The sequence below is a fragment of the Paracoccidioides lutzii genome (genome assembly GCF_000150705.2).
Source record: "Paracoccidioides lutzii Pb01 unplaced genomic scaffold supercont2.5, whole genome shotgun sequence".
Classification (NCBI taxonomy): domain Eukaryota; kingdom Fungi; phylum Ascomycota; class Eurotiomycetes; order Onygenales; family Ajellomycetaceae; genus Paracoccidioides; species Paracoccidioides lutzii.
The window spans coordinates 152,099-179,200 of NW_015440951.1; the positions used below are offsets into that span (position 1 = coordinate 152,099).

Below are 27,102 nucleotides of genomic sequence, written 5' to 3' on the forward strand. Positions count from 1 at the left end.
GCTCAGTGGCTTTTCTTCTTCAGTGGGAGGTGGTAATTCGTTTGTCTCAGAAACTATATCGCTTTTATCCTCAACTATGTGCTCAGGACCATGTTTTTGAGAAGTCCATGGACGTTTGGGATGAAAAATTTCGCTCCGAGTCACCATCCATTTCAAATTCAGAAACTCGAGCGCATTTCTCCCTGCGCCCTTTGAAAAGTTTTGCAACATCCGAAATGGTGCGGGATGCGAGAGGCCTCTTCCGATGATTGACGATTTCTTTCCCATCTGACTCTGTGATGGCTAGTAGTGCTGGTTTCTCTGCACCTTCGTCCACAATAGTTCCCAACACAGAAAACAGAAGTTCAACTAGCTTAGGATAGCCATGGAAAGCATCCAAAGCTGCAAATATCGACCCAACTAAGTCATCAAGGTAAGGAATTAAACTAGCTCCACATTGCTTAACCATCATAAGTAGCACTTGGGGAGCTTGCGGCGATATGTCAAACGTATTTAACTTCAGAGACACCGAATTCACTAGGTAGTCAACATTTTCGACAAGCATTGCACTTGCGTTCGGATATTTGCACGCCTTAGTCAAGACATTGAGGCATGTAATAGCGTGATTTCGCAAGTTAGGGTTGTTGGAGCCCATCAACTGCAACACAGGGTATAAGGTGTCAATCAATTCTGGTCGAAACGTTCCACCAAGCTGCTGTGCCTGAAGTGCTACAGCTTCAAGAGCTAACGCAGGGAGACGCCAATCTGGAGGATTAGAACTTGATAGTAGCGGAAGTGAAATTGAGTATAGCTCCTCGACAATAGCAGCGCGAGATGGCGAGTCAGAATCCAGATCAAGCATGTCATCCAGTGATGCTATATCTGCTGGAATACTTTTTATAAATGAGAGGGTAAGCCAAAAAGGAGCCAAGACGGCATCGCTAGACGATCCGTTTACTTTCTTTAACATCGAACGCACTATTGATAGAGGTTTATCTGCGGCGCTAAGTTCCGAAATCATAGATTGGAGCTCTGACAGCGTTCTTCGTTGGCTGCGGTGTTCTAGTAGCACAGGTTGGAATGATAGGGAATTGCTCTCATCCAAAGAAATACTGAGCTCGGACCCTGTGGCAGAAGAACTGGGTAGGGGTTGAGGAGCTGTTGAAATGGTTTGGATTGCGGCAGAAACACTATCGCACAAGCTTGTAGCGAGTGTGTCATCTAAAATATCCGAGCTTGGTTGAGTTTGGGATAGGACATGGAACGCAGTCGATATTTGTCTAATTGCCCTATGTTTGGCTGTATCGTTGTTTGATTGCATCATTCTCGGTAATGCAATAATCCACGTGTGCATGCTTGATTTGAGAAGATCCAAGACCGGGCCAGATGAGATGACGAGATGTTTTAAAGCTACATAAGCTTCACTTGACGTATTTTGCTTGTCATATTCAGCGAGAACTACGACAGTGTCTACCATCATCGACAGTGAGGCTGCGAGGGAGCTCGGACATCGCTCAATGATCATGAGGCATAATTCGAGTAAATAATGGCGAACCTCAGGTCTTTCATGGGTTCTCAGCCGAATCACGTTTCCTAGCGCAAGCTTTACTTGGGATGCTGTCGCATTTAGCCACGAATCATCGAGGACTACAACGTCTTTGCCTTTTCGGTTCGTAGCATCTTCTCCTTCGGCTTTTGAAGCTGCAACATCAGCATCATTAAGTACAGCCTTCAAGATTTCTGTGAGCGCTTGGAGGTAACAACACAAAACTTTGTACGATCGCCGCATTTGAGTGGTTGGCCGCAGAGCTTTGGTCAATGAAGAGACACTCCTGGGTAAAAGGCTAGCCAACACCACACGATGGGTGATGCGCGTGTTTAAGGTCCGTAAAGCCGTTGCTGCAGCCAGTTGGACCTGATCAGAACTACCGTCCGTGATACCTTCCAGTAAAACATAGACAGTTTGATCAATGATAGTGGATGTTCCCACTTCATTGAATACGGCTGATGCAGCTGCTGGCCCATTTAGGACCTGGCACACGCTTCCTATACAATCGAATGCGGCGACAACTAACTCTTCCGAATCAGGCCTCTGCTGGTCTTGACCTTGACTGGGAACACCACCACCCACAATGGTAAGGAGGATAAGCAGCTGCTTTCCCATCGGAATAGAAATATTTTGACGCCATCCTTTCTCTATCAGAATCTGTAGGCACCGCACGGCCAGCTCTAGGCAGTGGACCGAGACCCTTTGGGTCTCATTGAATATGTGCGATAGAGGGAAAAATGTGTACTCTGCAAGTTTCTCATCTAAGCCATGCATACTGGCAACCTCGATGACCGCAGCATGCAGTGGTTTCAATGCCTTGAGTACATCCTTGGAGGTCGCAAGGTTAGCTCGAAATTTAAGCCCTACGGAGCTGAGTTCCACGCAAGGGGGGCGCAGCTTTTAACAGCAAAGATAACAATATAGTTAGCAAGGACGTATACCACGCTGCCAAAAAGCATTAGAGGCGAATTTATACAAACCTTTGCAAAAGCGTCCTGTCGTGAGCGGTCCATGTGCTAAACGTCCTAGTTTTAAATCATATCCAGATGTTAATATGTCAATACAGCTTGAAATTTAGCGGCCATGTAAGCTGTAGAATTCCATGATATATAGGGGGCTATCTACTTGACTTTCTCAATTCTTTAGGCTGTCCAAGCTTGCAACATGAGCCCTGCCTCCGCGAATATTCACCGATGCATTTTTGAGATTGAGGAACGGCGGCAATCAGACCGGATTAACTATCACCCGCATGGGCTGTTCGGAGCTTAGTTAAATTATTACTAATCGCTTCGGCATGCCGTGCTGTGGAAACTCTCAATCATAAATCGGTCATCCCATGTCAGTCCGAAAGTCACCTTGAGAAACCCAGATGCTGTGTCCAAGATGTACGGATTATGTGGATTTCTGACGCTAAATCATCTGGAAGGATTCGGCACTCGCTGGGAAGACTTGGGATATGAAGAAGGGCTCATCTCTCTCGGCCCTACCCTTTGGAAAATTCATTTTGGAAATTGGCATATATCATGATCTCGTCTGTCCTTCTGCCTCTTGAAACTCAGAACCGTTTCCAAATGTGGCCCCGGAAGATGTCGGATGTATTGCGTATAAAGTGACTTTTTGAGGGTTCTTAAAACTTTACCGAGGATGTTTGAAGCTATGCCGTGCAGCCAGGAAAAAACTCGTTGGCGATATGCATAGTTAACTATTTGTCTCTTCAAAGGGAAATGAAGTCGCTGATCATTAGAGTCGTCTGTGTCTCCACTGTGGTGTAAGGAGCAGTCTCTTTCTCAATAAAGTGAGTGAGCTCTTCAAAACAGAAAGGATTTCTTCCCATATTGCTCGGTTTTGTCCTGTCTATTACTATGACATTCTTTTTGGTTACAACAAGTTGTAACTGGTGTTAATGAAGCTTCTGTTTTTTCACATATCTTAGCACCTCTATTTAAAACCCGTCGCTTTTCATGTAAAAGAGCCCTTGTCCTCCCGCAATCAAGGTTTCGGCAATAGGACCTTCTATACGGTTACTCAATATCATGATTGGTTGGTGTTCCGCATTGAAATGCAAAGGGTGTATGGTCCACTTCATGGAAAACCGAGAGGTTTGAAATGCGAAAGTACATTGTTTTGCCTGCTTTCTAAAGACCTCTACTCATATCTTCTTCAACTCTTGAATCGATCTATATCAAGATTGCTTTCGAAGCCGATACACTCACGGTGTGAAATCACTCTTTCTAGGACATATCCTTGACGGGCTTATTTTTAAGGAGCTGGGCGCTGTGTAAGGTAGCTTGGCCGTTCCCATAGCTCCATGTAGAAGAGGAGACATAGATGAGCAGGAATTCCTCTTTCGCTATGCGACCAAAGCGTCTTTTAGCACTGGGATTTTTCGACCTCGCCGCTGCGACATCTCCATTTGCCTATGACCCATCCGCTTTACACAAGCGGAATAGCAATTACGGGGAGGAGGACAGTTGCCTGGCGGAGCCCGTGCCTGTCACTAAAGTTCCAAAGACCAATGTTTGGGCCGGGATTAGCGCTGAAGATAACCTGGCTGTGTGGGAGCTCCTTCACAGCCCTACCACTGGCCTCAACTTGACGCATCCCGAAAATGCAACGATAACGGACAATTATGTCTTCTGGATCGACGCTTTGCCGACAAACAAGTCGGCTGTACTTGCTTACATTGATGGCAATAACCTGCCACCCCCGAAGTATGCCCGGACTATCATTTTTGAAGGTGGAAGGAATGGTCCTAGATCTCAAGAGTACATGGTGGGGCCTCTTCCAGTCTCCCCTGAAACCACTGTCGAACCCCTTGACTACATCTACAATGGAGGTATGGGTGGATCCGTGCCTTTTAATGCTCGCTACTTCGACGACATACGCGAAAGGGCTGTGGAGCCACTGATTTCCTCTGTTATGTCGAAACTTGCCAACATAACGTCTGCATTGTTCCAGGGTGGTGTGTATTACGGCAGGTATGACAACAGGACAAATCTGATATATGGAACTACGGATCCTATTTCTTTCGATGGAGAACAAGCATTCCTCAACATTATGTTTCGATCTCCATCTAGAGCGCCATTTTTGACTCCAATCGACTTCTTTCTGCTGATTGACTGGACAGGGACGGACCCGTCCTCTTACTCTGTGAAGGGATTTGTGACCAAGGAGCGGTTCTTTCGTACGACCGAGGAATTGACAACATCGTTCGAAGCCGGCGAGCTGAAACAGGAGTTTGACCAGACCTTAGAAGATTCCTGGACTTTGCTGAATCGTAATCCTGAGATGGGAATTCGTAAGCTGGATGAGAAATTCTCTGCCACTATCCTTGAATTGGGAGGGAAAAGGTACAAGTTGGATACAGACCAGCGGTATGTTGAGTATATGGGTTGGTCTTTCTATATGTCGCATAGTCGCTCTCTAGGACTCATGTTATTTGATATCAAGTTCAAAGGTGAACGGATTTTGTATGAATTATCTCTTCAAGAAGCAACCTCTCAATACGGAGGAAACCAACCAAAGGCTGCCAATACAGGTCAGTATTGCCATCTTGCCCCGAGTGACCCAAATTGCCAGTCAGTTCGTCAAACTAATTACCCATTTACAGTCTTTCAAGACACCTACTTTGGTTTGGGAACCAAGATGGGGACTCTGCTCGAAGGATACGACTGCCCATTCGGGTCCACGTTTTTGAATCTGACTTACCACGAAGGCAACCACACAATCACTAGCATGGATTCCCTTTGCATTTTTGAGACCGACCTGGGATTTCCTCTTTCCCGCCACCGCTCCGATGACGAAGAGTCTAATTGGGCTTCAAAAAACCTTGGTGTCATCAAGGGGAATGCGCTCATAACCCGCGTCGTGGCAACCGTTGATAATTACGATTACATGTTCGACTACGCGTTCCACGTCGACGGTTCTCTCGAGATCTCCGTTCGTGCCAGCGGCTACCTCCAGGCTAGTCCTTACTTCGAGTCGCAGCAGAAATGGGGCCCTCGCGTCCAGCAAGCGACCCAAGGTTCAATCCACGACCACATCCTGACTTGGAAAGCTGACTTTGACATCGTCGACACAGCCAACTCCTTCGAGATTAGCAAATTAGTCGCAGCAGAGCAATCTCAGCCCTGGTTCCCAGAACTAGGCGTTTTCGAACAGATTGAGCTCCAAGCCAGCTATCTCGAAAAAGAAGATCGTTTCAACTACGAACCAAATAATCAAGCCATGTACTGTGTCGTGAACAGAAACAGAAAGAATGCCTGGGGCGAAAATCGCGGATACCGTATTGTGCCCGGCCGCTCTAACGTCCACCTCACAGCGGGCAACTCTCCCTTCTCACGCAAGAATTGCGAATTTGCGAAGCAGCATCTCGCCGTCACTCGCCAGCATGACAATGAACCCTTTGCCAACTCCGTCCAGAACGCTAATTTGCCCTGGAAACCACAGCAGGATTTTAGCAAGTTTTTCGACAACGAGTCCCTTGACCAGGAAGACCTTGTGGTGTGGATGAATATGGGCATGCACCATTTCACACGCGCTGAGGACGTGCCTGTGACGCTGTTCAGCGAGTCGTATGCCAGTATGATGCTTTCACCGCATAATTTTTTTGACCGGGCGCAGGATGGCGACTTAATGAATCGGCGTTGGGTTGTTGAAGATAAGGAGGGTGGAAAATTGGATTTTGAAGATTATGGTGTGAAGCTTCCGCAGTGTAGGGTAGAGTTCAAAGAGCCGGTTATGCGCTTCAATTCAGCACTTGAGAGACTTTAGAACATGGGATTTTTGGTTTAAGGCATATGCCCTCAAGGGTTTCTTGAGTGACTTAGATCTCTCTACGTTGTTTTAAGTTTAACCGCAGGACTACGCCCACGGGGACGCAAAGAGCGGTAGTTTCCTTACAGAGTTCGGCTGCCGCTCTGGCTAGTTATTGGTTAAGAGACCGTGTGTGTCACTTCCTTCTGGGTTCTATGAAATATCAAATGTCCACCCCTTAAAATGTCTGTGCATCAGCTTCTTCAAGCCTGCCATCACCAACTTACCTATTAAGGAGTGGGTGATTGAGTTTTGTCAGACAGAAAGGCAATGGTTTAAGGCAGGTTGAAATACTTGTCAAACGGCATTATCTTGGGAAGTTCGTCGACTCCGATTCCTGGTTAGAGAATAAGCAGGTAGTTGTTGGATGGCAATATTCACTCTTCTAACTACTCAGAAATGTCAGAGTTAGCCGAAGGGTTGTAGGGAGAAGTATGCACATATTAAACCGTTTTATTGAGAGTGCCGATTTTAGTGGAAGTGGGTTTTTGACTGGTGATGGGTCAACGTCCAGCCAATAAACAGCCGGAAAATCATCTTACAGAAAGAAAATTGAGAAGGTTAGATGTTGCTTTGAGAACCAAGCAGGTCAGATAGCTAGCGTCGAATTTTAGATGGCTTTGGCAAATCGCAGCGCTCGCGAGACGTTCTCCGGTCTGCAAGGCTTATCATATGTTCCGGTGGCTTGGATGAGGGGCTCTGTGGCTCCTGGTAAAAGGACACTATCCATTGCCTCGAGAATGTGGGTTTTGCACCCCGGACAACTTCAGAGAAGTGCATTTTTATCGCTGTCAATAGCATTCAAACAAAGCTTATGTGGATTGCTTTTACTTCCACACTGCTCGGCCGGACGTTCCCCGAGTCGTGATGGATCCTATCAGCGCTGTTGGCCTTGCAAGCAATGTCGTGCAGCTGCTAGACTTTGGAATCAGGCTGGCAGCTAAAGCGCACGAAATATACGTCTCTGCCGAAGGAGCTCAGGTGCACAATCTCGAGTTGGATGCTATTACCCAGAATTTGGTCACCTTGAATAGGCGGGCTCATAATCGATCCCGCAAGGTCTGTGCTTATGCTACTTCCGAGGACGAGAAAGCGTTGCAGGACTTAACAGAACGCTGCAATGAGATTGGGGAGGAACTAATAAAGGCACTGCAAGCTGCAAAAGTGCAGGGAGCTCATAAACACTGGAAAAGTGTTAGACAGGCCCTGAAAAGCACCATGGGTAGAGATAAGATTGAGGACTTGTACAGTCGACTCAAGCAATACCGCGAACAGATTGTCGTTGTCTTGCTTGTGATTACCAGTGCCAAACAGACCGCCCTAGGCGAAAATGTGGATGCGGTGAGGCACGGTATCGTGGGTTCTGAGTCGAGAATTCTCGACGAGACACGGCAGAGTCGTTTCCAAATTCTAGATGCCATCCGACGCTCAAACTACAACCCCTCGAAACATGAAGATATATCGACAGTCTCAAGGTTACTATCGGAAATGGTCTTGCGGGGCTCGGAACAGAAGTTCAAGGAAGAAATCCGTGATAGTCTGTACTTTCCGAATATGCAAGACAGACGTGAATGGATTTCAAGCGCTCATAAAAAGACATTCAATTGGACACTGGAGGACAAAGCTGGCGAAAACGTTCCCTGGGATAGCCTGAAGGACTGGCTGTGCAAAGGAGACGGTATATATTGGTTGAGTGGAAAGGCTGGATCAGGAAAATCCACGCTGATGAAATACATCGACCAGGACAAACGAACTTTGGAATATCTAAAGATGTGGGCATCGCCACAGAGTATCGTATTTACGAGTTTCTACTTTTGGAATCCGGGCACGTCAATGCAAAAATCGCAGTTGGGGCTGTTACAGAGCTTACTCCACAAAATCCTGTCAAGACGACCAGAACTCATCCCCAAAATCTTTCCGTCTCTATCAGAGTACTACAGCACACATGGGAAAGCGAATTTCTCCTGGACAATCTCAGACCTGATGAGTGCGTTCAAGCTACTTGTAAACATCACATTCGAAGCCAGGTTTTGTTTCCTCATCGATGGCCTTGACGAATTTGATGGGGATCATCGGACCCTCATCGACATGCTTGTTAATATGACCGGGAGCCACAGCATCAAAATACTCGCTGCGAGCCGCCCGTGGCTTCTTTTCCAGGATGCCTTTCAGAATTGTCCGAAATTAACCCTACAGGATTTGACTCACGATGATATCAAGATTTTTGCCCAGGACTCATTATTCAACCACCCAAGGTTTTCAAGGGCGTTGGTTATGGAACCACAGCGTGCTCCCAAACTTGTATCTGACATTGTAAACAAGGCGTCCGGCGTATTCCTCTGGGTCTACCTCGTGGTGAGGTCGCTAATGGACGGCCTGACAAATGCGGACCGGATGGATGATCTCCAAAGAAGATTAGACCAGCTCCCTGCTGACCTCGAGCAGTTCTTTTCCCATATCCTGACAAGCTTGGACTCGTTCTACCTCAAACAGGCCTCTCAGCTCTTTCGTCTGGCACTTGAGGCTCCAAAGCCTCTGGCCGTTTTAACATTCTCCTACCTGGATGAATCCGACCCTGATTTTGCAATAAAAGGACCGATAAAAGCGATGTCGATCGAGGAAGAGACTATTCGATGCGAAGAAATTGAGCGGAGACTCAATAGCAGGTGTAAAGGGCTATTGGAGTCTCGCCGTCGAAGAAGTTGCGATGAATATTCCAATACTGAAGGAGTGGTTGCCGAGGTAGTCTCTTACGAGGTCGATTTCTTGCACAGGACTGTTCGCGACTTCTTGCGCACTCCAACGGTAGAGGTTCAGCTTGTCGCAGTTGACAATGTCGAATTTGATGCAAACATGACGTTGGCTCGGGCGTATGTGGCTCGGATCAAAGGTCTCCGGCACTCGTCACATTCAGAGGCCAACTTCCAGGCCTTGTGGGATATTGTGTTCGACATGATGTACCACGTTAGTCGCATGGGGGATGGCATATTTCAAAAGGCCCAAGTTGACCTTCTAGATGAGGTGGACAGGGCCGCTGCACACTTTCGAGAAGCTGCAATTGTCAAAAGATGATGCGATCCCGCGGCGCACTGGGTGAATACGGGTTATCGATTTGGCTTTGAATCGCAGTGGAACAATGATTTTATTAGCCTTTGTGTCCAATATAGGTTAATCTCTTATATTGAGCAGAAACTGTCTTCAGGGGTTTCACTAACCCGTGCAGGCAAGCCCTTCCTAGCCTTCGCGATGACAAGCACGAAAAATACAGGAGGCACCTCGAGTGGTCAGCTCGTAGGCATCCATTACTCAGAACCCAGAGTAAAAATGGTACAGTTCCTGCTCGAAAGGGGCTCCACTCCCAGTGATGTGGACAAGGGCGAAACAGTATGGGCCCGTTTCATAGTTTCCATGTACTTACTCACGATCGAGGCTAAGGTCCAGTTCTCCGAACAAGCCAAATCTTGGTTCGAGATTACGAAATTAATGCTACTTCGAGGGGCAGATCCACATATGATATGTCCTGTCAACGCCCAACCTGGAAAACCAATCGAAATATCAACCACGGGGCAAACAACGGCCATGGACGTTCTTTTCACGATCTTCGGCGCAGACGCCAGGTTCGATGTATCCGAACTTGAGGATTTGGTAGAGCAACCCCAAAGGCCTCCACAATACCGCAACGCGAACGACTCGTATCTCCAGGTCCCAGGAAACCAGCAAGGGGTTAATGTTTGGCGAACCCATTCTTCGTCGTCGTCCATTTCGAGTATTAGCGGACAATCTGCAATGCCCCCAAGTCTCCCAGCGGGATATTCACAAGCAGGCAACGGTGGCATACCAACGGCCTCCCCGCCGGTTGTCGAGGCGCCAGATATGATGGTACATATTCAAGTGCACGAGAGAGGCGCTCTTTCGACCCCTCCAAGAAAGAAGAGACACTCGCGGTTATCAAGCTTGTTCGCGAAGATATTGCCAAGGGAGAAAACGCCTCCCCACTCCCCTTTGGCCCCAGATATTCGTCATACCAAGGAACTTGAATGGTGAGAATAAGATTCATTTCTGAAGTTCTAATCAAAAACCCAAAATTGCAACACTGTTTTTTTTTTTTTTTTTTTTTTTTTTTTTTTTTTTTATATTTGAACTTTGGAAAGTTCTCGATCATCACCACGGTATGTATCATCATGCATGAATTCTCATGGCCTCTATCAGCAGGTTGAGGGTTGTGTGAAAACTATGGTGAATGACTTTTCGAACTGTGCAGACAGAGCATGTTGAGATTGGCCGCCATGAAACGCAAGACTCTCAATGAGCCGATGGGCGATATGTATAGCTAGAAACCTTTACTTTGATATTCAAGGGCGTTTGAGACGCCCGAGGATAAAACATACAGATGGATTTGGGTGGATAATTCACCTGTTCCGCTTTTCTGAATTTGATAACTGCGGGCCGGAAGAAGAAGTAAAGAGAAACACTGCTGGGGTGGTTTGTTGTCTTCATGTAACCTTTCTATCATATGGAATATTTGCCCTTTGACCGTCTATATGGTTGTATGGACGTCTCCTCCCCGGCTAAGGTATCATGTTGGATTTACCCTATCTACATGTATCTATAGATTTCTCCCAAATATAGGGGAAATCGGGGAGCACACCGCTGTCCTACCGATCCCACTGTGGGCTCCTCTTCTTCCATGAATCCGTCAGCGATGGATATTAAAAACCACAAATACCCATGGGAAAAGTCACCGGCGATTCCTACGATACCCTTGCCACTGCCATTGCTGTGTGTCTAATGCCTAATACCCGGTTCCTACGAGCTGATGGGACAGACCCCTTTCCCAACCCCTTGTCACTTACCCCCCCGATTTTCCACCCTCCGAGACGCAGCAGTGAGAGGAGGGACCACTCTACCACTATACCACACACACCGCCCTTGCTAGGCAGCCATAGGCACGTTCCGCCCCTTTACACCGCCCGTTGCCCGTTGCCTATTGCCCGTTGCCCGTCCCAACAGGGCTAGCGTGGTGCCTCTCCCGCCCTGTGGCCCGCCCTTCCTGCTTATTATAATAGTCCTCCGCTTTTCTTCTCCCTTTGTTCTCTCCATCTTCTTCTCCCTCCCCCGACAATCCCCGTTTCATCATCGCTGTCAAACCTCATCCGCCTCACCACCATCAGGTTCTCCATCTCCATCTCCATCTCCATCTCCGCCTCCGCCTCCGTCTCTGTCTCCGTCTCCGTCTCACCCTTGATCGAAAACTAATTTCTTCTTTAATTGTCCGACTTCCAGAAAGTACTACTCTTCCTGTCTTAACTTCTTCTTGCCAGACGCGTCTCGCGTCTGCACATGCACTCTTTCTAACGCGTATCCTTAGAATCAATCACCATGAAGGCCATCATTGCCCTTGCTGGGCTCCTCATCCTGACCGCCACAGCCGTGTGTCAAGATATGAGTCCGGTCCTTAACCTTGCTCCCTGCCCTGTAAGTAACTTCTTTTTGGTTATGCCCCTTTCCCCTTTCCACTTTTGCACCCATGACACCCCTTAATATCCGGGCTAATTCTGACAGAGGGGATGTGTCTTCGACACCCTTGGAAAGGCCCCTGATTATGGCTGCTCCTCCAGTGACGTTCCCTGTCTCTGTAAGAGCGAAGGGTATCAGCGTGAAGTCAAGAAATGTGTCCAGGAGAAATGCACTGCTGAGGAAGTCGAAGCCTTGGACAAAGCTGGTCGTGAAGTCTGTGATAGTGCTGGTATAATACCCAACCAGCTATTAATCCCCTTTGCTCCCCTGCATCTCTTTTCTTGCACGCAACTAATGCTTTTTGGTGTAGGAGCTCCTATTCCCCCCAAGACCACCACTGGAGCTGATCTTACCCTTCCAGTTCCCACTGTTGTGCTGCCAACTGTCAATCCTCTCCCTGAACCCCCTCGGTCAAATGTTCCATCTATTCCATCTGTCCCATCTGTCCCATCTGTCCCCTCTGTTTCATCTGCTCCTCAAAAAGTCGTTTCAACTATTGTTATACCTGTTCCCTCTGTTACTCCTGAAGTCCCTTCGGTTAGTCTCCCCTCTGCTCCTTCTGTGCCCTCTATGTCTGTCCCCCCTGCCCCTGAGTTGCCCTCCGTACCTGTCCCCTCTGCCCCTGAGTTGCCCTCCGTATCTGTTCCTTCCCTTCCTTCCCTTGCTCCACCCAGTGTCCCTACTGCCCCAGGTATGGGATCCATGACAGTTCAGCCCGTGTCATCCAACGCAGGAACTACCTACATGGATCCGGCTAGGAGTACTTCATCTGCTGTCTCCAGCTCTACCATCGAGCCATTCCTTGGCGCAGCAAATATGCTATTGCCAGTGCATGCAGGTGCCGTTGGCGTCGGGGTTCTTGCTCTCATAATCTAGGCTTGTCACCAGGGTCGAGAGGCCATGGGGTCTGGCAATGCTCATGTTGTACAGCAAGCAATCTCATTCCGATGGCTCCCATGCCCCTCTCCAATCATGGTGTCATCACGTTGTTCAACACCTTTTGAAACTCCCACTTATTATTTCAAAGTATTCGCACATTTCGATTTTCATGTATTAACAGCTTCTTCTTCTTCTTCTTCTTCTTCTTTTTTTTTTTTTTATATGCTGGCATTTATGTTGCCATGACTCTCGACATCCCCGCTTGTTCAACTACTTTCGGGGAACGAATATTAACGACTCCCGATTACGACATGACACGACAACGCCCTTGTTGCTTTGTTTCAATATTTAAAAAAAAATAAAAAAATAAAAAAAATAAAATTTAAAACTCGAAAAAAAGAATTACACAAACAAAAACGACGAAAAAAAAAAAAGTTGTTGGCCTCAGATGGTGCCTGTTCACATGTATATCTTACCAAGCTGCACAGATGCCCCGGCACAACAAACACTCTATAGCGCAACCCCAATATAAATTACCTTTATCATGCGCACTTGATGTCCCTTCAGAATGACGTCGGTAGATTACTCTCTCCTCTTAGATTGATATATGTGCCTTCAATATCTGTAGTGATTCTCTAACACACTTCTCGCCACCCCCTTCAAAGAGGAGCACTTTCAGTTCTATTGCTGCATTCATGTCTTGGACCGTTAAGGACTATCCCCCCCCCCACGACATACCCAAGATACTTCTTTAGTACTATGCCATGAACAGGGTAAATACACCATCTATTCTCCCCCACCAGGCAGTAGTAACTCGAATAGTGGTGAGCATCCAGTTTACAGAAACCGCACCCCCAGCCCTTTTCTTCAACACGACAAGTTCTTCAAGCAAGTTTCCAACATTCATCGTCAAAAGACTCATGCCTTGCAGCACTCCCTTTCCTTGCAAGTCTAAAATGCGAAAATGTGTTGGATTCAATCTAGGGCCGTTAACCCCGGGGGAGCGTGACGAGGGAAAATCAACGGCAGAAATAGCTTATAAGGAGACCGATTCTAAGCTTAAATGATTTTCGGTATAAATATTTTTACGGTCTGTCCTTAGGTTAATTTATTGCGGAATTTTCCTTCTCGAATGGATGGGATACAGAATCACAACTAAGCCCGATTTCCAGCGGACCGCGATATCACGTGCCATCCTTCCAATCTCGACGCGTTCCGTCCAGTCACCGCTTGAAAGAGGAAAAATGGGCTTGGAAACTTCAGCTCGAACTAACTAACTCCAGGACGCAGCTGGTTGCCTGTCAACATCACATTTACAGAGCAGAACCAGCAGACCAAACACCGATTGAACCTCCTCCCCACTTTTTTCCCTATTTCTAATTTCCACGTCTCTCCTTATAAGATTGTGGCTGCTTTGACGAGTTTAATTACCGTCCCGCTTGATACACGGTCTGGCTTAACCTACGTATAAATACATCGAATGACTGCCTCGATCTAATCTACGGACACAACCCAATGAGAAAAGAATTATACATCGATCCATCACCAATTTATGCGCCATCTTCCCCTCCCTTCTCCCTTCGCCAAAATCAACATTTCTCCATTCCTCACCTCACCGCATAACCTCCTACCCCAGTTTGGAACGCACAGCACCGCTCTCTACCCCGGGAACCAAACGCCTAGCTATCGCGGGTGCCTAGTCCCCAACTTGCCATATAGAAGACTAGAAAGACGAGAAAGAAATAGACCTTTTTCGACAGTTGGGTGTGCTGCTGGTAGCTGTCAGTGCCCACGGCAGACTCGAGGGCCTGTTTTGGTTTTGATACCCTGCAGGGCTTATACGTCTTCTAACGGTTCTTTGTCGTTGGTTGGAGGAGTGGACGATATGGCGCAGAGAAACGGTGGTGGTGGTGGTGGTGGGAAACAGGCTACTTTGGGGTACGTTAGAGATCCGCAGTTGAGTATCGGGTGCGTGAGTGTATGCTGTATGCTGTGTGCTATATGCTATAGGGCTGCGGTTTCGTTTAGTGGGATTGGCGTTCGTATATCAAGTGTGGTGTCAGTGGTTCATTTGACAATAGATGGTTGGAGAGATTGATATAAAGTTTGACAATTCGTTAAATATTTTGACTCCTCGCTGACTTTATGTATCTTTTATAGGAAGTTCTTTGCTGCCAATGATGGTTCCGCATCTGTTCCGAAAAAACAATCTACCCTGGCATTTTCATCTGGGACAAGGGACAAAAAGAAACAGGAGAAAACCGCCACAGAAACGAATGATGAAAAGTTAAGTAATGGGGAGAAAGATGTTGAAATGAGTAATGTTGAGGCTGGTGAAGAGTCAAAGGGCGACAGCCCTCCTCCTGCTGCGGGAAAGGAGGAATCGGATGCAAATAGCGGATCTGAGAAGGTACAGAGTAGCAGCAGCGAGAACAGCTCTCCTAGATCCAAGAAGCTAACACGAGATAAAACCCCGGTGGAAGAGGAGAGCGAAGAGTCTGACATTCAGCCGGTTACCAAGAGACGAAAGTGGTCTACACCAGAGAAAAAACGCGCATCTGCAAAGCCCAAGACTGCTGACAGAGAGCCTGTTGCTTCCAAAGCTAAAGGTCAAAATAAATCACCAAAATCCCCGAAGAAAGTGAAGGAACCCGTTGATGAAACCAAGGAATCCTCATCCGCCGGAAAGGACGATGTTGATTCTGTAAATGATGATGAAATAGGAGAAGAGACGCCAGAAGTTGCTCAGAAGGATAGAGAAACAGTGCAGCAGGTATTGAAATCAAGTGGGAAGGATCCCTATCCAGACTGGAAAGCTGGAGAACCAGTTCCATATGCCGCGCTCTGCACCACTTTTTCCCTCATCGAAATGACTACAAAACGGCTGGTTATATTATCCCACTGCTCTCTTTTCCTTCGTCAAGTGCTCCGCCTTACCCCAAATGACCTCCTCCCAACCGTCCAGCTAATGCTAAACAAACTCGCTGCTGATTATGCCGGCATCGAACTCGGAATTGGCGAATCGCTCATCATGAAGGCCATTGGAGAATCTACAGGCCGCAGCCTGGCAGTGATCAAAGCAGACCAGCATGAAATCGGCGATCTTGGACTTGTAGCTGCCAAGAGCCGCTCAAACCAGCCAACCATGTTCAAACCCAAACCATTGACTGTTCGAGGGGTTCATGAAGGTCTTCTTGCAATTGCTAGGACACAAGGCCATGGATCTCAAGACAAGAAGATTTCAGCTATTAAAAAGCTGCTATCGTCTGCGGATGCTGCTGTGGCAGGAAAGGGGTCGAAAGGCATTGACATCACGCACAACAAGGGCGGGCCAAGTGAGGCCAAATTTATCATTCGTTTCCTTGAAGGTAAACTACGTCTGGGTCTTGCTGAAAGGACGGTACTCGTGGCACTCGCTCATGCGATGGTGGCCCACGAGGTTGAGCTGCAAGGGAAAAAAGCACCTGCTACTGAACAACTGGCGAAAGGTGAAGAGATTCTTAAATCTGTGTATAGGTGAGAGCTCAGCTGCATTGTTCTCACATCGAGTCCTTTTGTTAACCAGATTGTTATTCATTTTGTTAGTGAACTTCCTTCATATGAAGTTATTATTCCGGCTATGCTTGAGCACGGAATCTTCAATTTGAAGGATAAATGTAAATTGCAACCTGGAGTGCCGCTGAAACCTATGTTGGCTAAACCAACGAAATCCATCACTGAGGTTCTCGATCGCTTCGAAGGTAAAAACTTTACGTGTGAGTATAAGTATGATGGTGAAAGAGCACAAATACATTATATTAGTCGGGAGGCAATCTCTGAATGTCGTGCGACGGCCTCAACCCTACAGAAAGACGGAGGGGGCGTATGTGCCATTTTCTCTCGCAATTCTGAAGACTTGTCAAAGAAGTACCCGGATATCCTTGGCAAACTAGAGAACTGGGTTAAGAAGGGCACTAAAAGTTTTGTGCTGGACTGCGAAACAGTGGCGTGGGATGTTGTGGGCAAGAAGGTTCTGCCATTTCAGCAGCTTATGACGAGGAAGCGGAAGGATGTCAAAGCGGAAGATGTCAAGGTTAAAGTCTGTGTGTTTGCGTTTGATTTGCTATTTCTGAATGGAGAAGTAAGTTATTTGTGGATTTCTTTTTCTCAAATCGCTGGGCCATCGAGCATTGGTCGATACTGATACACTTTTATATAGCCCACCGTTAAGAAAACCCTTCGAGAACGAAGAAGTCTACTGCATGAGGCGTTTGTACCCGTTGAAGGCGAGTTCGTCTTCGCCCAGCATGGTGATACCAATGATCTCGAGGAAATTCAGACATTGCTCGACGAGAGTGTTAAAGCATCCTGTGAGGGCCTGATGGTGAAGATGCTTGATACTGAAGAAAGCGGATACGAACCCAGCAAACGGAGCCGGAATTGGCTCAAGGTATTTTAAAAATTCTTCTTTTCTAAACCAACCCCATAACACCTCACAGCTTTCTCACATATTTTAAAATGAATAGGTTAAAAAAGACTACCTAGCCGGAATCGGCGATTCTCTCGACCTAGTCGTACTGGGCGCCTATTACGGACGCGGCAAACGCACATCCGTCTACGGCGCTTTCCTCCTCGCCGCCTACAATCCCACCACCCAAAACTACGAAACAATCTGCAACATCGGCACCGGCTTCTCCGAAGCGCTCCTCGAAGAACTATACAGCGCTCTCTCCCCACTCGTCATCGACCGTCCTAAACCTTTCTACGACCACTCCTCCGTCCCCAAGGACCAGCCGGACGTCTGGTTCGAGCCCAAATATGTCTGGGAAGTCAAAGCGGCGGACCTGACGCTTAGTCCGCGCTATAAGGCTGCCGCCGATGAGATTTTGGGCAGCGAGAATGGGGCCGCTAAGGGCATTTCGCTCCGGTTTCCAAGGTATATTAAGAGTCGGGAGGATAAGAAACCTGATGAGGCGACGACGACGAGAACTGTGGCGGATATGTATAGGAAGCAAGAAAGTGTGGCGAATGTTGCGCCTGCAAAAGGGGGGGTGGATGATGATTTTGAGTATTGAGAGTTGGAAGTTGAAGTTGGTTGGCTTGAGGCAGGGCGAAGACTGCGGTACGTGTATAGTTTCATGTTACCATTAGCAGCGTCTCCTACGTTTCCATAGTATATCACGTTGATTTGTTCTGCTGTCATTTCCTCCCTCTATACGTCACGGGCACGTTGTGGTAGAAGATAAAATAGAATTGCTGTATGGAAGATAGAATTGTATCGTGCTATCTATTACGAAAATTTTTTTGAGATTACCGTTCCCCATAGCCTGCGTAACTGGCTTCAGAAATAATACTTCCACTCGAAAATTGGAAGCACCAATTAAAGGAACAACGAAACCAGAAATAAGGAAGCCTAGTATGAAGAACGAGGTATATGATGTATCCGCAGGAAGAAAACCATGCACAAACGCCTCCCGCAATACCAGAAAACACAAGGAATAGTAAAACGCAATACTTAAAAGGTTACATATACAGGTCATTCCAGTTCGTCTCACCTCATTTTCCTCCTGCCCCCATACCATTCATCCCCAACCCTGCCAACCCCCAACCCGGCGCTATACTCCTCTTCCTCCTCTCCTCCTCTCCTCCTCCGCAGCCTTTTGCCTCGCCATATCCCCCTCAGCCTGCCTTCGCTTCCACGCAGCCTTGATAGCCGGCGCAGCACGAATCAAATCCTCCTCACCAACACGGTCCTCAATACTCTCAATGACACTCTCAACAGTCGAAATGTGATTGGCATCCATTTTATCCTCGCGCAGCCGCATGAAGCGCCAACGATGTTCGTCGTCCTTGTAGCACTCAATGATACTGTCATCGAGCGGTTTCTGCATGGCCTTGAGCGCCTCCCATTCCTCCTCGGTGACGTGCATGGTGCCATAGGGTAGGTATTCGTTTGTCTTAAGGGCGACGAAAAGGTAAAAGGTGGGAATAGCGTCGTAGTCCGGGTATGGTTCTCCCGGATTTCCGTCGTCGGATTCGTCCGGCTCTACGAGAGGGAATTGTAGGCGCATGCGGAAATCGACTGTGTTCTCTTGCGGAGGTTTCCATTTAAGGATATGTTCGTCTGTGCCGATTCTGTACGGCGTGCTGCGACAGGTGAAGATGAGACCGTCGTTACCGTGGATTTTCTTCACTTTAGGTATTATCTCACGGAACATCATTTCAAGCCCATAGCTAAATTGTGTAGACTTGTCCTCCACAGCAAAAGCGCGGTGTTGCTTTTCCGACGGGTATTTCTTGTACATGGCATTATATGGTTTGAGGACTTTCTCCTTGAAGTAGGCCAGCCGTTTATCGAGTGTGCGGTGCATAAGACTCGTCCCGTCCAGGACGAGGCAGTCAAAGACGTAAAATTTCAGTTGCGACGAGCCGTCTTCATATGTATCACTAACCAGTTCCCCGTCAATAATCGTATCGACATGGAAACTCTGGAAGGTGTCATCGTCCGGGAGGGGGAAATGCAGGCCGGGGACGTATCTGTAGTCATTCTTGCGGTCGATGAGATAGTGGATTTCAGGCGTATCAGACTCTGGGTCGCCGCGGGCAAAGTATAAAAGACAGCGAATCCCATCCGTCTTCTCGCAGACATAGTAATCTTTCTTTTGTAGTTCGGCGATATGTCGTGCGGCAAAACTGACGGGCTGCGCTCCTGGAAATCCTAGTGAGGAGCGACCCAGTAGATGTGCGACTTCTCTGCGGAATTGGTCTGCCAGCTGCGGCTCGGCTTTTATGCCAACTTTGTCGAGGTCGGGAACAGTTAAGTGGCTCATGGCGCTCGGTTCCCAGGCTGGAGGGAGGAGAGGTGAAAGGGGTTTTTTGGGTGCTTCAATAGGCTGTGGAGGGAGGGCTCTTAACGTAATGATGCGATGTGTTGGAGATGGAGGGTGTACAGAGGGGTGAGCGAGGAGGAGAGTTGCGACAGGAGAAAATATCCGAATCTGCTGAGGATGGAAGAGTAACGGTGCAATAGGTAGGTAAAGGAATCTGGCAGTTTATGTCTCGTAAACGTAGCATTCTCTGGATACTAAATTCATTTTCTGCGAATTGGAGGAGCAGAAGAGGTGAGGTGAGGGTTGGGGCCTGAGGCAACAAAGGAACCAAAGTCTGTTGAACGTTGGTCAAACAGCAAAAAGACTCATTTACCGATCTACGCTATGCTATGTAAAGAAAACAAATCACAATCAACCATATAATATACTCTTTTCGCAATACAATACAATGATAGCGAAACTAAAATGTTATTCCATTCCAGTCCCATATTAATCGATTCCCCTTGGGAGAGTAGGGATATATAGACACAGAGATACGGGACATATGCAGCAAAAACAACTGAACCAAATATACAACATAGAATTAAAACCTGAAATCAAGTGAGAAAAATCAAACTGTATAATGCACAAAACAAGGGGTATCATCTCTCATATCGCCGGAAAATTTCCATCCCATTTCCAGAAACGCCTTGAATAACCCCAATGCACCATCATGTCCTGAATATTATCGAGAAACTCGTCATCGTAGCTATTAAGCGACATCGAAAGCATCATCAAAATATACATCAGTCCGCATGATCAGGTTGCAGTTGCGGTTGCATTTCCAGAGCCTGTAGCAGTACTGGTTGCTGCTGTTGCTGTTGTTGTTGTTGTTGTTGTTGTTGTTGTTGTTGTTGTTGTTGTTGGTGTTGTAGTAGAAGTAGTAGTAGAAGTAGTAGCGGGCTTTTTCGCCGCAGCTGCGGCTGTGACTTGGGAAACTCGATTCTGCGCCGGCTGTTGAGAGATCGAAGGCTTCCTCGAAGTTTCCGCAGATTGCGCAGAAGGGTCGACAGCACTTGTGGGGGACGCTGCGATATTGGTTGAGTCCGAGGTCAACATAGCCCTTCCACCCTGACCCTGATTGGTCACATCGCGTGGTTGGGAAAAAATACCCCCCCTTGCACCACCAAGGACCTGTGAAAGCATTTCCTTCATACGCACTAGGTGGTATTTGCGTCTGGTTGGGATGAGAGGGTGGGTTACTAGCGGTTGATGATTTGATCGAGCCAGGCCCGCCATCACTGCATCTCTCTCCTCGTCTGAGTCGATTGGGCCATTGCCATCTAGATCATCATGGATCGGAGCGTTCGCATCAATTGCGGCCTCTATGACATATAAGTCAGCAACCTGAATTAAAAATAAACTAAAATTAAAATTAAATTAAATGGGGGAGGGGGAAAGGGGAAGCAATGGCAAACACTAGAAGTAAGAACTCACTTTGCTGCCGTGCCTGGTTCTTCTTCTGATATGCCTGAAGCAACATATCATACGGCAACGAGCGGCCAGGGACAGCTCTTTTAGCACCCATGGAATGGCTCTTGCAGGTTAAAGACCGCGCACACTGGCCACCATTGGGCAGGGGGACACCGCATTGCTTCTCCACGTCGACAGGGCCCTTTGGTTTGGCCGCCTTGGGTTTCGGTTCATCTTTCTTCTTCTTTTTCTTTGGTTCCTTGTCCTTCTCATCATCGATGTCAGCCTTGCGTTTTTTCCCTTTCTTCGTCCCATCGTCCCCACCAGCACTTTTCTTCGCACTCTTCTGTCCCTTCACCGCGTCGTCATCATCCATGCCACCAATTCCAGATCTGTCATCGCCTTTATCATCCCCATCTTTCCCTTTATCTTTCCCCAATGCCTTCTCTTTCGCCCTGTTAGCAGCATCCCGAGCTTCTTTCTTCTTCCGTGCTTTCTCTTGTTTTGCTTTCAGGCAGCCTCGTATATGTTCTGCTGCCGTTTGTCGTAGAACTGGTCGTTTACAATGTTTGCATATCACCGTTTCCAATTGAGTTTCTCGCGGTTTGCCATTAGGGAAGGCAGCCACGATTTTATCGTCCATTTCAGGGAGAATGGGCGATGTGGAAGCGCGGGAGTCGGGATCTCCATCTTTGGATTCCGCAAGCGAAAGCAAGAGGAGGAAATGTCAGCTCGGTTCTCATAGAGTAGCTGCTGTCACTGTCCACACGACAAAATGATAGATCTCGTATTAAACGCATAAAACCACACGTTTCCAAATACACATTTTTCTTACCCATTTTCTCTGGTTCCTTTCTCCCAGCAGCAGCAGTCTTCGCGTTTTTCGCTGCAGTCTTCTTCGTAACCTTGAGCTTTCCTAGCCGATTATCCTTATCACTGAACTTGTATCCGGAAGCATCGACAAAACTAGCTCCCGAACTTGAAGCCACGGACGATGCTGTTGTCACCATTGGAGCCAGAAAGAGAGATGGCAGTTATGTATTAGCAACGGTGTTAATTTATTATTGCCATCTACTCCCTTAGCAACAGATGCAGTGGTGGCAGACGAGAACAAGGTTCAAGGATTCGGATGTGTCGGAGAAGGGGATCTCACCTCGGGCTTGAGCACCGTTTGTCACCATTTTGAAGAAAATGGCTGGGCTACCTGTGGGCTCAGAAGATGTTGTTCTTATGGGGATATGACGGGAGTTTATACAGATGGTTTTATGCCGTTGTTTCTGTTCGGCTGAACTTGGCTTTTGAGGAGAGTTTGGCAGATTGGTCACGTGCGCTAGATTACTGATGGCATCGGAAAGTGGAAAAAAGATAATCTGAAATTTACAAAGAGGAATAAAAGATATTTATACATTTAGGCATTTAGCTACATTCCCCGGTAAGAGAAACCACGTTACTGGAAACCCCTTTGAAGGAGTATTAGACAGCATTTGAAATATAATAATACAGATTTTAGGCAGCAGAACACGGATTGTGTCAGGACAAAAGTAAAATCCAAGATATCACCCGCAATGTGACGGAATAGGTAAATCAACCCAATCAAATCAAAAGAGAAGGCAGATCCATATTCGCGCGCAAAAAATAAAATTAAAAAAAATATATATATATGGGAGAGAGAAAAAGGAAAAAACGGTTATAAACCGTTGGGGTATATCCAGAAGTTAAGTATTAGAATATCTAGCAAAGCAAATACTACTATTCGTTCCCCCGAAGCCAAAGCTGTTGGTCAGAACCACATCAACCCGCCTCTCTTGAGCAGCATTGGGCACGTAGTTGCAGTCAAATTCCTCCGTCGTATTATCCAGATTGATCGTAGGAGGCAGTATGTTCTGGCACAAAGGTTAGATTCACTAGTCACAACGCTTCAGGCAGTGACGCATCGCCCGCAAAAATGATGATATACATACCTCATGAATGGCCAGAACAGAAAACACCGCCTCAATCGCCCCAGCACCCCCCAGCAAATGCCCTATAGCGCCCTTAGTGCTGCTGACGTTGATGTCAGCTGCCCTCTCCTTCCCCCCCTGGCCAAGCAGAAGAGATTTAATCGCAAAGTTCTCCGCCGCGTCTCCAATAACCGTCGATGTTCCATGTGCATTGATGTAATCAACCTTGCCAGGAGGGGCTTGAGCGTCCCTCAGCGCCCGTTTCATAGCGGATAAAGCGCCCTCGCCGCTATCCTTCGGTGCCGTCATGTGGTATGCATCTCCGGAGCAGCCGTAGCCCTTGAGTTCAGCATATATATTCGCACCGCGGGATTTCGCATGTTCAAGTGCCTACAAGAGTGGCTGGTTTTAGAGGATCTTTATAGGAGAACGTTAGAACGGCAGGGTACACGTACCTCCAAGACAATAACTGCCGCACCCTCTCCCACAACAAATCCCTCACGGTCTCTGTCGAATGGTCTTGAGGCTTTCTCCGGTGAGTCATTGTATGATGTAGCAAGGCTTCGGCACCTTGAAAACCCCCCGATGACCAACGGGTGTATACATGACTCGGCGCCCCCCGCTATCATTACATCTGCATCTCCGCAAGCAATGAAGCGGGATGCATCACCAATTGAATGGGCGCCAGTTGTGCATGCAGTTGTGGCTGCATGATTTGGTCCCTAGGTTGGATTATCAGCACAAACGTTATGGAGTAGTAATATAGTGAAAACGTACGGAAAATCCATATTTCATCGATATGTGCCCAGCACCTAAGTTAATAAGGAGCTTGGGAACAAAGAGTGGCGAAATCTTTCTGTAGCCCTACTAGAAAGGTTAACGTAAATATATCCTACTGATGGAAATCCGTCGAGGGCCGGGCGGGGCTGTAATATAAAAATCCTTAACATACCCCTCTATCATAAGCTAGGGAGGTATCATATATCTCGTCAAAATTCCCAATCCCAGATCCCAAGCATACACCCTACTAAAAATTAATCATCCAACTCCACTAAGGGGAAGAGCAGGTGTAAGTGCGTCCTCACAGTCATTTCCCTCTCTTCACGAGTGGTAGGCTTCCAGCCTGCATTTTCCAAAGCCTCTTCAACAGCTGCCAGGGCATATTGTGTAAATTTTGCCGTCTTTCTCTCCGCCTATGATCGGCCATAAGTCTCCACGAACGTAAAGTCGAGCTGACAGGATCCGAATATAATGTACATACATCACGGCTCAACCAATCTGAAGCATTCCAACCACCTTCACTTTGGGGCCCTTCGGGGACCAAAGCAGCTATTTGGCATGGTAAATCTTTGTACCTGGGGTCTCTATCTTTTACCGAAACAATGCCACAGTGGCCGTCTAAAAGTCGTTTCCATGTGCGTCGTATACCTAAAGCAGTCAATAAAATATCCAGTGAAGAAACGACATTTAGACTGCAGCTTATAACATATTGGCAGACATCAATGATTCCGCTTCTGGCTCCAACCGATAACAGAGACTAAGACTCAAACTCACCTATCCCAAGAGGAGTGACTGCGCCTAATCCTGTAACCACAACCCTGCGCATGACACCAGTCACACCACTGCTATGATAACATGAGTTGAGTTGGTGCCGGTTCAGAAGAAGACTTGGGAAAAAGCGGTATGGATAATTTAAGTTGAGATGCTAGCTATTCAATTCACCAAGAGCTCTGGACAAGAAAACAACTTAGTAATATATAAATCGTCACCCATAACTATCCCCAAGTCTTTTGCTCTCTCTCTGTGGTCAATGTCAGTGATTACTTTCGCCTTTCCTGTATGATGAAATTCGAAGGTCTCGGCGTGCTGACTCATCACTCAGCATCGTCCCTTGCTGTAGACCACAACCGCACCCCGCAGCCTTAACATGTTAACGTATCTGTGTAAAATCCCGATCCAATGCTGAGATAGTGAAATACTGCTGGGGATGGCTGCCAGCTTAAAAATATTTTCCTCCAGACTATATGGGGGAGTTCCCGTTTCTTAAAAGAAAGAAATGACTCTTCAATAGCATTCAAACTGTCTTCGCCCGACGTATGCCCATTACGGAGACATATCATGACCATGAAAAACAACAGGTTCCAATTGAGCAGAGGGAGGAGCTTCTAAAAAGGTGGGACCAAAAGCTAAATAAGTTGATATTCCCACAAATATATATATTGGCTGTTTCCTTGCTTTTGAAGTGGTTTAAACTAGTAACTAATTTTTCCATGCCAGTGGGGATTTGCCGGTATTTCCACCTTCACCCATCTCCAGCATGTTAGATGTCTCCTTGAGCCTGATGATCCATACGACATAGCCATCCTCGGCACCCCCTTCGATAACGCAGTCTCCTACCGCCCAGGGGCCCGCGCAATCAGGGCTGCAAGTGCCCGTCAGATCCCCGCAAACAGCTACAACATCCATGCCGGCATAAATCAATATCTAAACTGGGCCCGCATTCTCAACTGTGGCGATATCCCCGCCAACCCTTTTGACAATGGCCTCGCAAAGCGGCAGATATACGAAGCCTTCCTGAAACTCGCGACGCGTGACGTTCCAAACCCCATCCGGGGTATTTCGTGAGGAAACCCAAGCTCATCACGCTTGGTGACAGCATCATCCTCCCAGCGCTGCGTGCCTCGTCCAAAATCTACGGAAAACTCATCACAGTTCTTCACTTCGATGCACACCCCGACACCGGGAACCCAATATGGTACTCCGCGTTCTGGACCTCGGACCATTCTCGGTTCAACCACGGCAGCTTCTTCCACACGGCCAGTCTCGAGGGATTGATTTCCAACACCAGCTCTGCACACGCTGGTCTCCGCACGCGCCTGACCGGTCTGGATGATGGTGATTATTCAAACCCGGGACCCGAGCAGGGATTCCTGCGCATCCATGCTGATAATATCGATGATATCGGCGCCCATGGTATAATCGACACGATCATATCGCGCATAGAACTTTCTCCGGACGAACCTGTCTACTTGGAGTCTGGACATTGACGTGCTGGATCCTTCTATCACCCCTGGAACTGGCACGCCGGACCCTTGGGGGGCGGGTTGGAGTACGCGTGAGCTGATTAGGATTCAGTGCGGGATTGAGAAGTTGAATCTTGTTGATGCTGATATTGTGGAAGTCTCACCTATCTATGATAATGTTGCGGAGGGGACTGCGCTTGCGGTTGCGCAGGTTGCGTTTGAAATTATGTCAAGTATGGTTAAGTTGGGGGCTAAGGAGGATGTGGGGTAGAGGGAGAGGGTGGGGGGGTGGGGCTATGGGAAGAAGGGCAACGACGAGAAGAATGAGAAGGATACGACACGGGATGAGCTTTTGATGAGATATTATTGCCTTCTCCCTATCCGTCTTGAAATTTACATCCCAATTTCACCCCCATGTTTGGTCGCTCGAATAGGTCTGTTAACCTTTGTGAGGTAATTATATATCGACTTTAACATATACTCAAAAGAAAGTTCCACAGATGAGCGTATGTAGACAAAATGCAGTTTAAATATTATCTTCACCAGAGAGCACTGCAGGGCTTGCCGGATGTTATCCCCACTCGCTACCCAGCATGATTCAGATCCCCAGCGGCCAACACTCGCATTTATAGATCCTAATAAAATCATACCTTCCACTTTCCCACAGCTCTCACGTAGATACGAAAGACTTTGATCATCTCGGACTCTCCATCGCTGGACACCATGCAACTCCGCTTGTATGGAATTTGTAGGTAGTCAACATTCCTAGTTTGTCGATAAGCAAGAAAGAGAAGAGAAAGAAAGAAAGAGGAGCAAGAGCTAAAATTTTACATCTTGTTCACTTCTCTTATTCCACTGCAGTCTAACATAAACAACCAGAAAGGGGAAAAAACGAGACAAGTCGCAGGAACTCTTCTCTTTATCTGCTACGAGCAAACCGTATAATAACACAATGCGCATGTTGGATCGAAGGGGGCTATGGGTTAGAGGGGGAAAAATGCGAAGACGCAGTTCAGTTAAAACTGAGCAAAATCAATCAGATCAGAACCAGTTCAGATAACTAATAAAATGAACAATTCCAGCATGAAATCGAGGTAGTAAACATTGGCAACAAAACGCAAAGAAAAGCCATGTGCACC

General features: G+C 47.3%; 10 protein-coding genes across 10 annotated transcripts; 6 read left to right on the forward strand and 4 right to left on the reverse strand.

Annotated features, from left to right (window-relative positions):
• Window positions 1-82: 82 nt before the first annotated feature.
• On the reverse strand, window positions 83-2,541 carry PAAG_11450 (hypothetical protein; the record flags this gene model as incomplete). Its single annotated transcript, XM_002795469.2, has 2 exons — window positions 83-2,425; window positions 2,509-2,541. The coding sequence occupies 2 exons, from the start codon at window positions 2,539-2,541 to the stop codon at window positions 83-85; spliced, it is 2,376 nt and encodes a 791-aa protein (XP_002795515.2).
• A 1,339-nt stretch (window positions 2,542-3,880) lies between these two features.
• Window positions 3,881-6,301, forward strand: PAAG_02222 (membrane copper amine oxidase; the record flags this gene model as incomplete). The annotated part of the gene is made up of 3 exons (XM_002795470.1): window positions 3,881-4,902; window positions 4,945-5,066; window positions 5,139-6,301. The coding sequence occupies 3 exons, from the start codon at window positions 3,881-3,883 to the stop codon at window positions 6,299-6,301; spliced, it is 2,307 nt and encodes a 768-aa protein (XP_002795516.1).
• A 909-nt stretch (window positions 6,302-7,210) lies between these two features.
• PAAG_11451 (hypothetical protein) lies at window positions 7,211-9,415 on the forward strand (the record flags this gene model as incomplete). The annotated part of the gene is made up of 1 exon (XM_015847100.1): window positions 7,211-9,415. One exon carries the CDS (start codon window positions 7,211-7,213, stop codon window positions 9,413-9,415), a length of 2,205 nt encoding a protein of 734 aa, XP_015703232.1.
• Window positions 9,416-9,589: 174 nt separating this feature from the next.
• On the forward strand, window positions 9,590-10,387 carry PAAG_11452 (hypothetical protein; the record flags this gene model as incomplete). The annotated part of the gene is made up of 1 exon (XM_002795472.2): window positions 9,590-10,387. The coding sequence occupies one exon, from the start codon at window positions 9,590-9,592 to the stop codon at window positions 10,385-10,387; it is 798 nt and encodes a 265-aa protein (XP_002795518.2).
• A 1,335-nt stretch (window positions 10,388-11,722) lies between these two features.
• PAAG_02225 (hypothetical protein) lies at window positions 11,723-12,736 on the forward strand (the record flags this gene model as incomplete). Its single annotated transcript, XM_002795473.2, has 3 exons — window positions 11,723-11,818; window positions 11,906-12,089; window positions 12,171-12,736. The coding sequence occupies 3 exons, from the start codon at window positions 11,723-11,725 to the stop codon at window positions 12,734-12,736; spliced, it is 846 nt and encodes a 281-aa protein (XP_002795519.2).
• Window positions 12,737-14,624: 1,888 nt separating this feature from the next.
• On the forward strand, window positions 14,625-17,793 carry PAAG_02226 (DNA ligase; the record flags this gene model as incomplete). The annotated part of the gene is made up of 5 exons (XM_015844576.1): window positions 14,625-14,707; window positions 14,900-16,255; window positions 16,325-16,859; window positions 16,938-17,168; window positions 17,245-17,793. The coding sequence occupies 5 exons, from the start codon at window positions 14,625-14,627 to the stop codon at window positions 17,791-17,793; spliced, it is 2,754 nt and encodes a 917-aa protein (XP_015701624.1).
• A 540-nt stretch (window positions 17,794-18,333) lies between these two features.
• Window positions 18,334-19,548, reverse strand: PAAG_02227 (mRNA-capping enzyme subunit alpha; the record flags this gene model as incomplete). The annotated part of the gene is made up of 1 exon (XM_002795475.2): window positions 18,334-19,548. One exon carries the CDS (start codon window positions 19,546-19,548, stop codon window positions 18,334-18,336), a length of 1,215 nt encoding a protein of 404 aa, XP_002795521.2.
• Window positions 19,549-20,346: 798 nt separating this feature from the next.
• PAAG_11453 (hypothetical protein) lies at window positions 20,347-22,010 on the reverse strand (the record flags this gene model as incomplete). Its single annotated transcript, XM_015847101.1, has 3 exons — window positions 20,347-20,912; window positions 21,025-21,684; window positions 21,836-22,010. 3 exons carry the CDS (start codon window positions 22,008-22,010, stop codon window positions 20,347-20,349), a joined length of 1,401 nt encoding a protein of 466 aa, XP_015703233.1.
• Window positions 22,011-22,715: 705 nt separating this feature from the next.
• PAAG_11454 (beta-ketoacyl-acyl-carrier-protein synthase II) lies at window positions 22,716-24,546 on the reverse strand (the record flags this gene model as incomplete). The annotated part of the gene is made up of 8 exons (XM_002795476.2): window positions 22,716-22,883; window positions 22,962-23,330; window positions 23,396-23,662; window positions 23,718-23,804; window positions 23,893-23,964; window positions 24,026-24,133; window positions 24,202-24,368; window positions 24,495-24,546. 8 exons carry the CDS (start codon window positions 24,544-24,546, stop codon window positions 22,716-22,718), a joined length of 1,290 nt encoding a protein of 429 aa, XP_002795522.2.
• Window positions 24,547-25,036: 490 nt separating this feature from the next.
• Window positions 25,037-26,234, forward strand: PAAG_02229 (guanidinobutyrase; the record flags this gene model as incomplete). The annotated part of the gene is made up of 5 exons (XM_002795477.1): window positions 25,037-25,078; window positions 25,218-25,561; window positions 25,597-25,913; window positions 25,976-26,049; window positions 26,076-26,234. 5 exons carry the CDS (start codon window positions 25,037-25,039, stop codon window positions 26,232-26,234), a joined length of 936 nt encoding a protein of 311 aa, XP_002795523.1.
• Between the last annotated feature and the right edge of the window lie 868 nt (window positions 26,235-27,102).